The sequence below is a fragment of the Equus caballus genome, chromosome 5, assembly GCF_041296265.1.
Source record: "Equus caballus isolate H_3958 breed thoroughbred chromosome 5, TB-T2T, whole genome shotgun sequence".
In the NCBI taxonomy this organism is placed as follows: domain Eukaryota; kingdom Metazoa; phylum Chordata; class Mammalia; order Perissodactyla; family Equidae; genus Equus; species Equus caballus.
This window is the reverse complement of record NC_091688.1, coordinates 57,466,681-57,482,826: the sequence shown is the minus strand read 5'-3', so window position 1 is coordinate 57,482,826 and position 16,146 is coordinate 57,466,681. Positions and strand designations below refer to the sequence as shown.

Sequence of the window (16,146 nt, the reverse complement as noted above, 5' to 3'; positions counted from 1 at the left end):
TATGCTCTGGCTAAACAACAACTCTGTTCAAAGCGAACCGTCTGCCACCTTCCTGCCTGCATCTGCAGAGCTGAATGTGGTTACAGAAAAGCATCTGAACATGTTGACTGGTCTCACTTTCAATCCATGATCATGTGTGTCAAGTGGGCTCTCAACACTGCCTGGGAATCATTCTGCATTTCCTTACTCTCCAAGATGATTATTGCATACCACCTTCTAGCTCTCTGAAAACCTCCTCTTCCAGCCTTGTTCTCGGCTGTTGATCCTGCTATTTCCCTAAAAAACCAGAAACAATCCAAGGAAAATTTGCACACACTCTACCTCAGCGGCTGAACCTGTTACTCAGCCACATGTCCTAGCAAAGGCCAGTGCCTCTCACTACTCAGACACATGGCTCCCCTCTCTGATGCCTTCTATAGCTCGCTCTCCTGGACCTCTCCCATTGGCCTATAAATATGCTGTTACATCTCCTGGGTTTTTTTTTTTAAAAACCATGCTAATCTTGATCTTGCTTCCCCCTCCATCCTTCTTTTCCCCACGCTTGTTTGCCCACCCATCACTCTCTTTTTCCTTTGATAGCCGAAGTAGTCAATGTATCTGTACTTGATGTCCCCAGTTTCTCCTCGTCTCTTCTTTCTGGTACCTACTCTAATCAGGCTTTTGCCCCCACTGCTCATGTTAAGATTACTAGTTGATTGGCTGATTCCAAAATCCAGTTGTTAGTTACGTTCTTAGCAGGATTTAACAGATGATCGTTCCCTCCTCCTGGAAATACTTTGCTTTTTCCTTGGCTGATAGGACGTCACCCTCTCTGGGCTTTCCTCCACACTCACTGCCGTTCTTTCTCAGCCTCCTTGCTGGTTCCTCTTCATTTTCCTGCCCTTCAGATGCCTCAGGACCGTGGTCCTAGGACTTCCTTCTGTTTAACTTCACGGCCTTGGTGATCTCTCTAATCTCATGAATTTAAGTGCCGTCTACACACCAGTGACTCCCAAATTTATGTTTCTACCTCAGACCTCTTTCCAGAACTCCAGACTCAATATTGTGTTGCCACTTGTCCACTGGGCGTCTCAACTGTTCAGAATGGTGCTTCTGGTCTTCTCTCGGCCTTCTCTAGCACTTTTGTTCTAGTTGTTGAGACCAGAACCTTCATCTTTAATTCCTCGTTCTTCAGATTGCCTTAGAATCTAACCCCGTCTCACACTCCACTGTTAGCAAGCCACCATTGTCACTGCCTGGATTATATCACCAGCCTCCTAGCTGGTCTCCTTGCTTCTGCCCTTGCACATGACGGCCAGAGCGATCCTGCAAAATGTAAGTCAGATCGTGAAACTCCTCTGCCCTGACCTTCTCACTCAGAGCAGAACCCAGCCTTTCAGTGGCCTCGGATGCCCTCTACCAACCGGCCCCCTTTACCTTCTTTTTTTTTAAGATTTTTTTTTTTTCCTTTTTCTCCCCAAAGCCCCCCAGTACATAGTTGTGTATTCTTTGTTGTGGGTCCTTCTAGTTGTGGCATGTGGGATGCTGCCTCAGCGTGGTTTGATGAGCAGTGCCATGTCCACGCCCAGGATTCAAACCAACGAAACACTGTGCCGCCTGCAGCAGAGCGTGTGAACTTAACCACTCGGCCACGGGGCCAGCCCCCCCACCCCCTTTACCTTCTGACTCACCTCTACCCTCCCCACACCCACTCCGCTTCACCTCATCTGCCTTTCCCATAGCTCCCCAGATACACCAGGCAAGCCTCTGCCTCATGGCTTTCTTCTGCTCTTCCCTCTGCCTCGAATGCCGTTCCCGTAGGTGGATACAGGGTTCTTTCCCTCACCCCCTCCTCTCCTTGATGCCATCTCAGTGAGGCCGTCCCTGGGCACTCTGTCTCAAATTGTGACCCCACACTGACCCTGCACACTTTTTCTCTTCTTTTCCTGCTTTATTTTCTCTTAAACTTTTATCACCCTCTAATCATACCATCTATTTTACTTTTTTATTTTGTTCATCTCCCTCCACTAGCATATGAAAGGGGGATTTCTGTATGTTTTGTTTCCTATTGCATTCTCAGTGCCTGGAATCTGGGAGGCTCTCCGTGGTACTTGTCTAGTTAATGAGTGGATCACCAAACCCACAGAAGATCAAGAACGAATGTGGGTGGCTCAGTGCAACCTCAGGAATCAGTGATTCTGGAGAGACTCTGTAACATACGTGTGCTGCTAATAGGTTTGGTGGAACAAACATTCCAAAAAAGCCCAATGTAAACATTTTATTTTACAGCCCGCCCTGATGGCCTAGAGGTTAAAGTTTGGCACTCACCGTTGTGGCAGCCCAGGTTCGTTTCCTGGTCACGGAACCACACCACCTGTCTGTCAGTTGTTGTGCTGTGGCAGTGGCTCACATAGACGAACTAGAGGGACTTAGAACTAGAATATGCAACCGTACACTGGGGCTTTGGGGAGGGAAAAAAACACAGGATGTTAGCTCAGGGTAAATCTTTCCCTGCAAAAAAAATTAAAATAAAAACAAACTACATTAAAAAAATTTATTTTATGATTGGATGGATAGGCTCTTAATCATCTTACTAAAGGATAAAAGATGTGTTTAATTCATTTATTCATCCATTCAACAAATATTTAAGTATCTTCAAAGTACCTGACATTGAGCTATGAGAATATAGATGAATTCTACTGTGTATGTGCTTAGGGATTATTTTTTTGATAGAGAAGTGGGAAGTCACACACTTAAACCTAAAGTCAGTGTAGCCATGCACACTTGCTCAAAATGGCAAAACAGCATCTCTGTGGAAATGACTAGATCCACAAGTGTGTATGCTCCAGTCATTTTAGAGATAATCTGTTCTGTAATGTTGCCATCATATGATTAAATGGAGAGAACCCATTTCTCCCTTGCTCTGCTTTTCCGAGCAGGCTGGTTAAGCTAAGGGTGCTTTCCTTGTACCCAGCAGAACCTCAAAGGAGGAGAGGCAAATGGCATCGGCTAGAGCCATGTCTTCCCCAGTTCGCTAAGAGAGAACTCTCCATCACATCCTTGGAGGCACCAGTAGTTTCCCAAATTCTCACCCATCAATTCCCTCTTCCCTCACCCCCATGAAATCACTTCGGACTGCTCTGTCTCAGCCAGTCTGGTGGTTTTCAGCCTGCTTACAGATACGCCTGATTTTCTCTCTCAGTTTCTAGATTTTCTTAAATGCTATTGTGTTTTGTGTGGCAATTTGCAAATTCCTATTTCCTTGACATTGTGCTTTCAGATGCATATTCATTTTAACTAATCCTGTTGGAAATCACTTCTTTCTGGTACTTCATTCCAGATTCCGTGCTTGTGGTGAAGGCGAGGCAGCCAAAGCCTTTCTTTGCTGCAGGAAATACATTTGAGATGACTTGCAAAGTATCTTCCAAGAATATCAAGTCGCCACGCTACTCTGTTCTCATCACCGCTGAGAAGCCTGTTGGGGACCTCTCCAGTCCCAATGAAACCAAGTATATCATCTCCCTGGACCAGGATTCTGTGGTGAAACTGGAGAATTGGACAGATGCATCACGGGTGGATGGTGTTGTGTTAGAGAAAGTGCAGGAGGATGAATTTCGCTATCGAATGTACCAGACTCAGGTCTCGGATGCAGGGCTGTACCGCTGCGTGGTGACAGCCTGGTCTCCTGTCAGAGGCAGCCTGTGGCGGGAAGCAGCAACTAGTCTCTCCAATCCTATTGAGATAGACTTCCAAACCTCAGGTGAGCAGGGCCCCTGTTGAATCATAGATTGAACTAGAAGAGACGCTATAGGGTTTTGATCCAATGACAACATTTTTTTTAAACAACTTTATTAAGATATAATTCACATGCCATACCGTTCACCCATTTAAAGTGTATAATTCAGTGGCTTTCAGTATATTCACAGAGGTGGTGCAACCATCACAATTAATTGTAGAACATTTTCATTACACCTCAAAGAAATCCCACACCCCTTAGCTGACACCTTTCAGTTCCCACTCCCCAACCTCTTATCCCCCAGCAAACACTAATCTACTTTCTGTCTGTATAAACTTGCCTGTGTGGGACGTTTCACATTAATGGAGTGTAGTATGTGGGCTCTGAGTCTGCCTTCTCTCACTTTAACATAATGTTTTCAGAGCCCATCCGTGTTGTAGCATGTATCCGTATTTTATTCATTTTTAGGACTGAATAATATTCCATTGTGTGGATATACCACATTTTCTTTACTCATTCATCAGCTAATAGCCATTGGTGTTTCCAGTTCTTGACTATTATGAATAATGCTGCTGTGAACATTTGTGTACAAATTTTTGTGTGCACATTGTACCATCAATCATTTCGACCCTCTTTTTTTTTAATGGATAAACCGAATCTCAGCTATTTCAAATCCTTTAGAGAACGTGGCAGAATATAAATAAAGAGAGGAGAGAACCGAGCCTCCATAGGGTTTAAATGAGTTGCTGAAAGTGGAAGACTCAGAGCAAAGACCCTAGTCTTATCCAGGCCTGTGGCTTTCCCTCTTAGAGGTCCCTAGGACTGAAGGTTGTGGGCAGCATTTTTGGCCCAACTTATCCAAGCGTATTTCCATATAGAGGCTGAGTGTCCCAGTCTTAAGGCCTCACCTTTCTTTTTGGATTTCCTATCAATTGGTCAAGTTGCCGGAGCTGCGCTGGTGTTGATGAATATGTCTGTCAACCTGGTTTCTTAAGAATACTTATTAATGGTGTTCATCTATGGGTAGGTTAATTAAAACAAGGGCATTTTTATCTCTATTTTGAATTGATTTTATCTTTGGTAAGTGAAATATTTTTATGCTATAAAGTGGAAAGGTCCACTTTTTTTAATGGCATAGATACATATTCTCAAATAGAAATATTCCTTATTCATCTGCATAATTCATTAAGCGCCTCTGACAAACTTGTCTGTGTATGTGTTTCAGCAGGTGGATGATATAAAAGTTTTTGATCCCTGGTCTTACTTAGAATATGAAGGTGAAGGATCATCATTTATGAGTTTAAGACTGAAAGTTTTTCCCTAAGACTTCCCTGGGTTCCAATTAGAAATTTCTGAATGTGTAAATTCATACTCACCTATAAAAATTCAGGTATTAATTGAGTCACTGCAATGAATGCAAGATATTTGTTGAATTAAATTATTACCATTTATGTTAAAGGTAAACTAGACTGTAATAAAGTTTGTTTTCTGTTGATGTTATCTTGTATTATTATAACCTCTTATAATTTAGAGTCAAATAGTCTTCTGACTTCTTTTAATCTCTTAACCTTTAGATTAATAAAGAGTAAATATTGATACAAACCCTTAAATTTGGAAAAAGCAGAGAAATCACAGGCCTCTTTTATTGTGTATCTGTTTTTTAGTAATAGTTTTATTGAGATACAATTAATCTATCATAAAACTCACCTGTTTGTCAATCAGTGGATGAATGGATAAACAAAATGTGGTATGTCTTGTACAATGGAATATTATTCTGCCATAAAAAGGAATAAAGTACTGATACGTGCTATAATATGGAGGGATCTTGTTGACTAGTAGAGTTTTTCATAGACTCTGGCTACAAGTTCCTTAACAGATATATGATTTGAAAATATCTTCTCCCACTCTGTAGTCTTTTCGCTTTCTTAATGGTGAGCCTTGAAGCACCCAAGTTTTTAGTTTTCATAATTATGATTTTAATTTACCTATTTTGTTTGTTTCTTATGTTCTCGGTGTCATATCTAAGAAACCATTGCTAATTCAAAGTTACGAAGATTTATGCCTATGTTTTCTTCTAAGATTTTTATGGTTTTAGCTCTTATATTTAGGGCTGTGATCCATTTTGAGTTAATTTTTGCATGTGGTATGAGGAAGGAATTCACTTTTATTCTTTTGCATGTGAATACCCAGCTGTCCTAACACTGTTTATTGAAAAGTCTGTTCTTTCCCTGACTTGACTTGGCACGCTTGTCAAAAATAATTTAACTATAAATTCTGGACTCTCAGTTCTATTCCATTCGTCCATATGTCTATTCCTATACCAGTACCACGTTGTTTGATTACTGTAGTTTTGTAGTAAGTTTTGAAATCAAGAAGTGTGAGTCTTCCAACTTTGTTCTTTTTCAAGATTGTTTTGGCTATCCTGGGTCCCTTGTATTTCCATATGAATTTTAGGATCAACCCATTAAGTTTTGCTCAAAAAGACAGCTGGGACTTATAGGGTTTGTGTCGAATCTGTAGATCAATTTGGAGAGTATTCCCATTTAACAATATCATCTTTCAATCCGTGAACATGGGATGTATTTGGGTCATCTTTAATTTCTGTCATTGATGTTTTAAAGTTTTCAGCCTACAAATCTTTAATGAACTTCTTTCATTAAATTTATTCTAAGTATTTTATTCTTTTTGATGCTATTATGAGTGGAATTGCTTTCTTAATTTCTTTTTCAGTTTGTTTATTGCAAGTGTATAGAAACATAACTGACTTTTATATTGATCTTGTATCCTACAACTTTGATGAATTTGTTTATTTGTTCTAACAATTATTTTGTTGATTCCTTAGGATTTTTAAAATACAAGATCATATCGTCTGCAAATAAAGATAGTTTTACTTCTTCCTTTCTAGAATGAATACCTTCTTTTTCTTCTTCTTGCCTAATTGCCCTGGCTCGAACCTCCAGTACAATGTTGAATAGAAGTAGCACAAATGGGCGTCCTTGTCTTGGTTCTTATCTTAGGGGAAAAGTGTTCATTCTTTCACCATTAAGTATCATGGTAGCTGTAGGTTTTTATAGATGCCCTTTATTGAGTTGAGGAAGTTTCCCTGCCTTCCTAGTTTATTGAGAGTTTTTAACATGAAGACATGTTGGGTGTTGTCAGATGCTTTTACTGTGTTTGTTGAAATGGGATGATTATGTGGTTTTTGCCCTTTATTTGTGTATCTGTTTTGCTGTCTGTTAGAGTTGATTTCATCTTGTTTTACATTTGTTTTTTATTATAGTTTCTTTAAAACTGTTATAAGGAAGACAGGGGAGCCATAAAATCTTTTGTATGTATTTCTGGGTAAGGAATGGATGTTGAATCTGTTTCTCGGTTCTTTATATCTCAGCACAACAGATAAAATCACTGTAGCTTCCAGGTTGAATAGACTGCGTGAGGTTTTTATTTATTTAATCCATGGAGCTGTCATGGCCAGTTTATAGTTTAATTAAGAGAAGCTTCCATCAAATTCAGCACCCAGCATAATGCTGTAGCCCTAAATAGCTCCTAGCAAATATTGACTTGAAACTGAAGAGCCTTGACTTCCTAAAAATCAGCAGCACACAGACACATATAACAAAGAGGCCCTTCCTGGTGTCCACCTTTCTGTCCCCTGCTTTCAAGGCACTTGCCTCTTGGTTTGAGGACTGTGTTGCCCAAGGGGTCCTCCTCAGTCATGAATTTTACTGACTTAAAGTGTCAGGGGGGAAAATATGGTTTAAATGTGATGGTGAAAGGTTTTAGCCTTTTAAAAGAAGAATAATAAAGTTTTTCTCCCTAACAAATTTGAAAATAGAATAAAGTAGAATGAAGAGAAGCAAATCACCCAAAATCCTACCAGAGACTGTTAATTTGTGGTGTTTGTCTTCCTAGAATTTTTCCTTGAATGTTTTCTTCATGACTTTGAGGTCAGGATGTATATACAACTATATGACCCGCTTCCACCCACTTTAACGTTGAAAGATAAGCATTTTCCGCATTATAACAAATTCTAGATAAATACCAACTTTAATGACTGCACGTACTAGAATTTGCTGAACCATTACCCTATTGATGGACATGCAGATGGTCTGTGATTTTTTGCTTTCACAAAAATACTGCTGTTAACAGCCCTTTTTTAGGAGCTGGAGTTGGAATGTGGTTTGCATCAATGTTTGCATTTAAAAGCTAAGTGGTCCACGTGCTCTCTGCAGACTGGAATTGGAGGACATCTAGTGACTCTGGTTATTCTATTAAATTCTCTGTGTGGTAGTCTGTCATCTATGAAGTTAACCAGACAAATTCCCTCACAAAAACAGCATTACCACAGAAATTGACCATAATAAAAATATTTCTAAGCCAGGGATAATGACCCACATTAACATTGAGTTGTTGATTTCATTAGAAGGAAATCCACTTCTGTGAATAGTTCACAATGAAGGCCTTTTCCCCTGTCCTTGTCTGCATGGTGAGCTGTAGCACAAATGCTGTGTTATTCCCACAGCCATAGCCACTAGGGAAAATGAGAACTGTTAACTTGTGACCTAGAAGGTGTTTTGGGTTTTCTTTGCAAATATAAAGAAAAGAAAGTGAAAATTGTCCAAATTAGGTAAGTCTGTCTTTGCTGTTTCAAATTAAGTAAATAGAAACCTAAATCCCCTATGAGAATTTCAAGGATTTCTTTATGTTTTATCATTTTGTGTTCCCTTAGAAGGGGCCTGGATACTTAAGAAAGCCCCATAGTGTAGCTCTGTTTCTTACTGTGAAATTTCCAGCTGGAGAAAACAAATGGGATCCCCATTGCTTACCGTGGTTTCTACTAACCAGTACTCACAGATGGTTGGATGGGGCATAAAGTCCCCCCAGTCAGTAGCACCGAGCCAACTCAGAGCAACTGGCTTAATCCTTTCCCACCTTGCTGCCGTAAGCAGAGCAGATCCAGGTGGAGAGGACCTGAGGGAACTGTGGCTGACAGCTGAGTTAATTGAAGGAAGCAATGCCCCGAAATAGCCGGTTTCCTTGTCCTCTTTGCTTTCATCCTTGCTGTCCTGGGCCTGCCATTCTGTTATGCTCTCTGTCCCCTAGAGTTAACTACCCTTCTGCCGCTCTCGGGCTAGTCTGAACTCTCAGCAGAACCCACCGGGGGCTGCCTGACCTCCTGTGTTTCCATGTCTACCCCCTTCAGCTTTTCTCCTAGCTAAACTCAGATTACTCATGTCCTGGGGTTAGGAAAGCAATTTGATGAATTTGCCTTACTACTCATGTTGAAATGAAAACACAGCCTTTTCAACTTTTTGCCTCATTGGTTTGCATGAGCTTTTACTCTCTTTCTCACAGTCATTTCTTTTGGAGGTTAAAAAAACCCCTACTTTTTTTCCTTTCTGATAATCGGATTAAGAAGGTAGTAACACCTGTATTCTTCGCTTCTGAGTTTCAGAATCAGTGGCAGGGCTGTCTCTCTTTTCTTCTCAGGAAACCTGAGGGAAATCCCATAGCATTGGTATTCTGGAAACTTCCTTAGGTTTGCCTGTTCCTGGATGTTAGGAGTTGGGATAAGGTAAATATTGGGCTCTTATGATCAGATTGACATAAAAGCTATGTAATCCTCTCACCTAAAATTGAGCCATAAAGAGGTTAAAATAAAGAAAAGAACGCAGCCTTTAGCCCCTCTCGCTGCCTAAGGAGTGGGTAGGAGCCACAGATTCCTTCCATGCAAGACATACTTCTTAAAAAAAATAAGTTACTTATTTATACCTAGTATTCAAATAGCGCAATAATAATTATGCCTACAGTCAAAGGCATCCAGCTGACTGACTCTATGGTAAATGTTATTAAATTCTAGCACTAAATTCTCGTTATGTGTTCAGTCTTTATACTTCATATTTTGTTGCTCATATGTAAGCTTATTATCTTACGTCTCAAGAACTTACAGGGAGCACCTCTGCCTTGCAGTGAGTACATGGTACTGTGAGGAGTTAGCGTGGTTTGGGTAGAAACATCTTCTGGCCTTTGGAAGAAGGAAAGGGGTCTTTTATAAAAGTAGATTGGATATCAAGGGAGTGTTGTCAGGAAAGTGTGCAAGACAACGCCAGTCCAGGTAGTTTTTTTAAAGGAACATCCATGCTGCCTCAGCTTCCCCTGGCAAATTGGAACCATGTCTTCAGTGCTCTCACCATGCTTTATAGAAATGTTGTCATTGCTGGCATGTCTGTCTCCTGACTGGATTTCAACCTCTTCACAGCAGGGCCCCTGTCCCCAGCCCCCTGCAGTGAGGCCCCTCACTCCATTGGACCAAAAGTGGTCCCTGATTCTGTCCTGATCCCTCTCATCTCCAAGCTCCGCTGGCCTGGAAGTGAACCATGCGGAACCAGAAACAACCCAGGCTGTACCAGGGTGGGAAATGGGGGTGGCCTTCAGATGAGACTGTGGTGGTCATCAGAGAAGAGGTAAAGAAAAAGCCAGAAGCGAAAGTACTTCTTTAGGAAGAGTTCTATTTGGGTTGTAATCTTGAGATGAGGCTTATTTGGATGTGCCTATAGCACGTGTCTCTGAATAGAAGAAAAGCAGCCTTAGAGCACCTTCTATTTTGTGAGTTTCCAGCCATGTTCCAAGGAGCATGTTTAAATGCCCATTAGAGCACCAAAATGGAATTTAAACAAGGTGTGAAAGAGAATAACGAGGTGGCATGACTTTCTTCCAGGTCCTATATTTAATGCCTCTGTGCATTCGGACACACCATCGGTCATCCGGGGAGATCTGATCAAACTGTTTTGTATCATCACTGTTGAAGGAGCAGCACTGGATCCAGGTACTTCTCTCCATCTTTCTCCTTCCCCGTGTTGCTTTCTGTAAATGTTTCTTATATTAGCCCCGCTATGTTACACGGATGTGGAGGTCAGGCATTGGATTGTCTGTTTATTCCCAAACTACCTAACTTAGTATTTTGTACTCAGTAGGTGTTTATTAAATGCTTGTTGATGGGTGCATCTATCTGTTAGATAATTTGGAAACACATCCAGACATTTGAATCTGAGTTGTCAAGGTGATCAGTGGGCCACTTCGGGCTGATTCAAGCAGGTTTAAAACCCACTGGCAGATCCAGCTCATTCACTTTTTGTCTTTCGTTTATTCATTCAGATATTTATTGAGCTTCTTCCATGTACAGGTGCTCTTCTAGATGCTGAGAATAGAGGAGTGAATGAAATGCTCCACGTCTGTCCTCATGGAGCTTGCAAGCTGGTTAGGGCGACAGACAAGAAGGAGATCACCATATAGTATAATCGCACATAGCGATGAACGCTTTGAAGAAATACAGAGCAAATGAGTAGCAAGTGATCAGGGGGTGTTATTGTAGTGTAAATTCTTAGGAAATCTTTGTAAACTTTTTCTTTGCAGAAAATATTAGCATTGCCGATAGACGCCATCAGTCTTACACCTTTGCTGCTGGGCCCCCTTAGTGACCAGTTGATGTCCCCCTCTCGCTCTTAGACCCTCACAGTTTGAAAGAACATTAAATGCACTTAGGTGTCTCTGTTGCTAAGCAGGTCTGTACCGATGTCTACCTTCTCCTAAAGAGCCCATGGAGAATCTGACTCCCTGTCTGGGTGCTGCCCTTCTCTCTGCAGATTTTGACCTCGGCCATGTTTGTACCACTCACCCCAACGCAAGCAGAGCCATGGCCTCTCACAGGCCAGTTTTGCACCTTGAAAAGGCCAAATGATTGTACAGGGTTTACAAAGTTCTGTGCAGAGACCACTGGCCGTGTGGCCTTGGGCTGAAACTGGAAGCAGGTTTCTATTCCATGTTAAAGGGCAGGTTATAAGCAGAGTGAGGGTGCCCCGTAGTGAAACGAGTGTGAACACCATGAGCAGAGCACTGGGCAGAGCTGGCTGGAGGAGCAGAGGCCTGGATGGCTGCCGCCGGAGGTCTGGCTCCCGCAGGACCTCCAGTTGAAGGTTCAGGTGCTGACCAGTCCAGGTTGGCAAGTATTTTCTGTAAAGGAACCAGGTAGGAATTATTTTTGGCTCTGTGAGCCAGATGGTCTCTGCAGCCACTGCCCTCCTCCGCTGTTGTGGTGCAAAAGCAGCCGAAGAGAATCATGTAAACAAGTGGGCACAGCTGTGCTCCAGGGAAACTATTTACAAATACAGAAGGTGAGCTGCTTTGGTCTACAGGCTATCGTTTGCTGACCCCTGGATTAGTTGATCGCTTCCAAAATGGACTCTCTTAGGGAACCTGAACGTGGTTGAACTGTAGAGGTAGGAAAAAGGAGAACAGTTTGTGGAAGATGTAAGAAAAGGAAAAGAAATGCACCCAAACCAACAAAGTGGTTAGCTCTGTTCACAGGGTGAGGAGGAAGGAACCCAGCTCTTGAATGAGCCGCGGCGACCATGCCTGAGGCGCAGAGGACGGAGGTCACACAGTAGGCTTCAGAAGGGAAAATGAAGGTAATGGTAGAAGAGATTTGCCAGGGAAAGGGGAGAGAAAGCCTTTCCAAAAGTTGAAGTAGTGCAATGCCATTTTTACCCTTAAAGCTCATTTATGGATATGTACAAAAATAAATCATTTAAATGCTCTTTCTCAGTAAATTAATGGGTCACCAGTTGTGCCCTTAGTATAAAAGTCTTTTCCTCCAGCGCAATTGCAAAAGCTATAGGTGGCTGTTATCTTGCAGATCACAGTTTCCCAGAACTTTGCACTCTTGGACTGTGTGGGTGGAAGATTCTGAATAATTAAACACAAGCTGTAATTTAGTTTTTCCTCACACATCCTATGGGCTCTGGAGGAATTCTCTTTTGGAAAGGACATGTTGCCTGAGTGGGCTGAGTGCCAAGGCCCTCCTGTAGGAGGAGGGATGGGGCAGACCATGACCCTTCAGAAGTGGTGTCTTAGGTCTGGTTCCCTAGAAGCAAAGCCTGAGACGAGTGTGCGAGTAATTAATTGAGGATGTGCTCTCAGGAGAAAACTATGAGGGAATCGAGATAGAAAGAAGCCATGCAGAAATGTGAATTCAAAACAATTCAAACTCCCCATGGGGAGCTCTGGAGCGTGGGTTGTACCACAGAGTGTGGCCTCCTTGAGGTAAGGGACTAGGCTTTTACACCTCCCCTTTAGTCAGTCATTGTCCACAGGCTAAATGGCTGGGGAGTGAGGGTGTTTCTTAAGTTCTAGGAGGCCTTTCCAGGAGGTGGCTTCTGTCAGTTCAGGCCAGCTCTGGAGGAGGGTACAGGTGTGAGAGCTTTAGCAGCCAACACCTGCAGCAGCTGGGGGCCCAGCGCACCAGCAGGTCTGGGCAGGGCACCAAGAGCCCCTGCTGCAGGCAGTAATGCCCTTCCTGCTCGCAGCTGCTGTTTGTAGAGCACATGTGTGTTGAACTGTGGAAATAAGAAGGTTCGTGGCAGCCAACCTTTATTGAGCACGTACTGCATTCCAAGTGCTGTTCTAAGCGTTTTATATAAAGATAACTTATTTACCCAGGGGTGCTATTGTAATTTCCTTTTACAGATGAGGAAACGAAGTCACCATGAACTTAGTGACTCACCCAGGTCACATGGCTAACAAGTGCTGGTGCAGGGATTCCAGCTCGGGTCGCCTGGCCCTGCAGCCTGGCCACCACGCCAGAAGGCATGGCGCGACTGGCGTTAGAGTCTGGGCACAAGTAACGGGGCACAGTTTTGACTTTCTTCCTTCAATCACCACCCAGCACCTGCAGATGACAATAGCACTGAGCTGGAATTGTCACTAAATACATGAGTGTGCTCCGGCCCACTCTGGCAGCCCGTGAGGGTGTGAGGATGGCTACGGCGCTCCCTCGGCCCACCGGGGGTTAGTCTTGGCGAGTGGTGACCTACGTGCTGGGAATAATCAAATTTTATGCTCAAGTGCCACAGTGGGTTGATGGGGAGAAAAAGAAGATATTTTGAGCATCAGAGTAGAGAGCTGTCATCCTGTAGGTAGAGTTGAGATTTGCCTGTGGCCCTTAACGTGAGTTGAAAAAGAATTATCATTTGGATGATTCTGTAGAAATTCTTGCTTTTAGTTTTGCTTACATTCTTTTTTAATATATAAGCATCTGAATATAATTTATTTGCCTAATAATGTGCTTTCAGAGGTTATTAGTATATTTTTGCTGAATGGATTAGTTCCTTTTTGTTTAACAGAAATTGTGTTAACATTTATCCAGAAAGCCTTGTCAAGTGAATTTAAGATAAAACAGTGTCTGTGGTCTCCGGTCCCTTCTCTCCTGCTGGGTAGATCTCAGACCTGACACAGCTGCTCTCGGTTGGTAACAGTCAAGGAAGAAGTCAAGGGCTTATGATGTGGGCTCTGTTTCCACATTCTATGAGAATTGTGCCACTTGTGCCAAAGTCCTCTTTCTCTTCTGCCCGTATTAATTTATTTGAGGCTGTTAGAACCTTAATTTTGCAGAGTACTTTACGATTTAGCACCATGACTCTCTGGGACTGTTAAACTGTTCAATTTTCTCAGCTTGACACTTTTTTCCTCTTGTTTTGAACGTAAGCACTTCTGCAGGGGAGGAAAAAACGCAGCGAACAATAAGATCTAAACTGTTTACAATTCTAAATTGTGTACAATTCACTCTGTGTACATTTTTTTCCTTATGACTTTAGTGCCCTTCCAGTCTCGGGTTCTTCTACCTGAAATGTCAAAGGACCCTGCTTTCTTTGAGAGGGAGGGCATGCGAGGTCACCACGTCCCAGCTTTTTGTCTCGTGTTCTCTGTAGGAGACAGTGTTGGGGTCTGACGTTTCTTCCTAGGCTCCTTAGGTTGGGTGGTGGCAGGGATGTGGTTAAGATGTTGAACTCTGGAGCTAGACTCCCTGGGTTAAGCCGCATGCTCTGGTACCACCTGGCTGTGTGACCTTGAACAAGGTATTTCGTCCTGCCATAGAGTAGGGAGTGTGACAGTCCCTTTATCACAGGGCTGTTGTGAGGATTCAGTGAGACCTGGGGTGTGTGGAGCAGTGCTGGCCCATAGTCAGGTTACACACATCTTAGCTGTGCGTGGTATTTCTGCCCATTGCACTGACCCCAGCATTTTGGCTTGGTGACCATAGATGACATGGCCTTTGATGTATCCTGGTTTGCGGTACACTCCTTTGGCCTCGACAAGGCTCCCGTCCTCCTGTCTTCCCTGGATCGGAAGGGGATTGTGAACACGGCCCGGAGGGACTGGAAGAGCGACCTCAGCCTGGAGCGCGTGAGCGTGCTGGAATTCTTGCTGCAGGTGCACGGCTCCGAGGACCAGGACTTTGGCAACTACTACTGCTCCGTGACTCCGTGGGTGAAGTCACCAACAGGTTCCTGGCAGAAGGAGGCAGAGATCCACTCCAAACCCATCTTTATAACTGTGAAGATGGATGGTGAGAATGACACGCAAATAATTCTCAGTGTTTGGGGAATGTCTTCTCTCTGTGCTCTGCCGTGGCTAACAGAATCCAGTTTTCCACCATTTGAGGAATGTGCCACAATGTGCCTGCTTTCTCTCTAGACCTGGCCAGAGCTTGTACCCAAAAGGAGCACAAATCACCCTTGTCATTTCTCAGCTTTGGTATCATGTGCTGGAGGCACCTTTGGGAAATTAGTTTTAAGACCCACTGGAAAGATTTTTGATGCCTCGTCTCTTCTGTAAATTCTATACAAAGCTGCTTTACTGTGTTCCGGGGTTGGCATGGGTCTGCCAGGCAGAGGCAGAGAGCAGTGTGGAGTGTGAGCTTAGGTGTGCAGGCGAGGCTGTGGGTGGGGCCCTGCGCCTCCTGCCCTCCTATTATAGGTTTTCATTTTGGAAAAGGGAGGCTCCTCCCGGTGTCACTACCATGGAGAAGGGTTCTTCACAGAACCCCAAGATGGAAGGGGGAGCTCCCAGCCTCGTTGGCCCACACTGACCACTGTGGTCGACCTAACTGTGTGGTCAGACGGCCCCCCTTTCACCCCTGCTCCCTGAGCATCCAGAGTGAGGGCACTTGTTCTTTGGTTAACAAGAAACATGTCTTCTCTGCAAAAAAGCTTCAGAGTAAACGTTAGTTGCAAAAACTCCGTGGAGAGAATTACAGTTCAGCTCTGAGCAGTAGCGGGAGCCTTTGAGTGTCTTTCCCTCGTGACATGTCAGGTTGGGGTAGACTGGAATTGCAACCTCAGCTCTTCCACAGCTGACAGCCTTTCTGATCCTTCGTTTCCTGTCCTGCAAAATGGGATAATAATCTCTCCCAGCGCTGTTGTGAAAATTAAGCCATATTAAATGTCAGGCACCTACCAGGGTGCCAGCGTCCCCCCAAGGAGTGTTGGTACTCATGGGGCCAGGAACATGGAATTGAGGGGTGTGGGATCCAAACAGTGTTTGTGCATTCCTGACACTTAGCCATTTATACCATTTTTGCATCTTAGAAATTCCTT

General features: G+C 43.4%; 1 protein-coding gene across 1 annotated transcript in view; it reads left to right on the top strand.

The window, feature by feature from the left end:
* The window catches only part of PTGFRN (prostaglandin F2 receptor inhibitor), a 72,670-nt gene that overhangs the window by 52,533 nt on the left and 3,991 nt on the right, over window positions 1-16,146 (top strand). Inside the window, exons 6-8 of the mRNA XM_023641345.2 lie at window positions 3,320-3,739; window positions 10,434-10,541; window positions 14,811-15,116. Of these exons, the coding sequence (XP_023497113.1) occupies window positions 3,320-3,739; window positions 10,434-10,541; window positions 14,811-15,116 (834 nt within the window). The remainder of the gene's footprint in view (window positions 1-3,319; window positions 3,740-10,433; window positions 10,542-14,810; window positions 15,117-16,146) is intronic.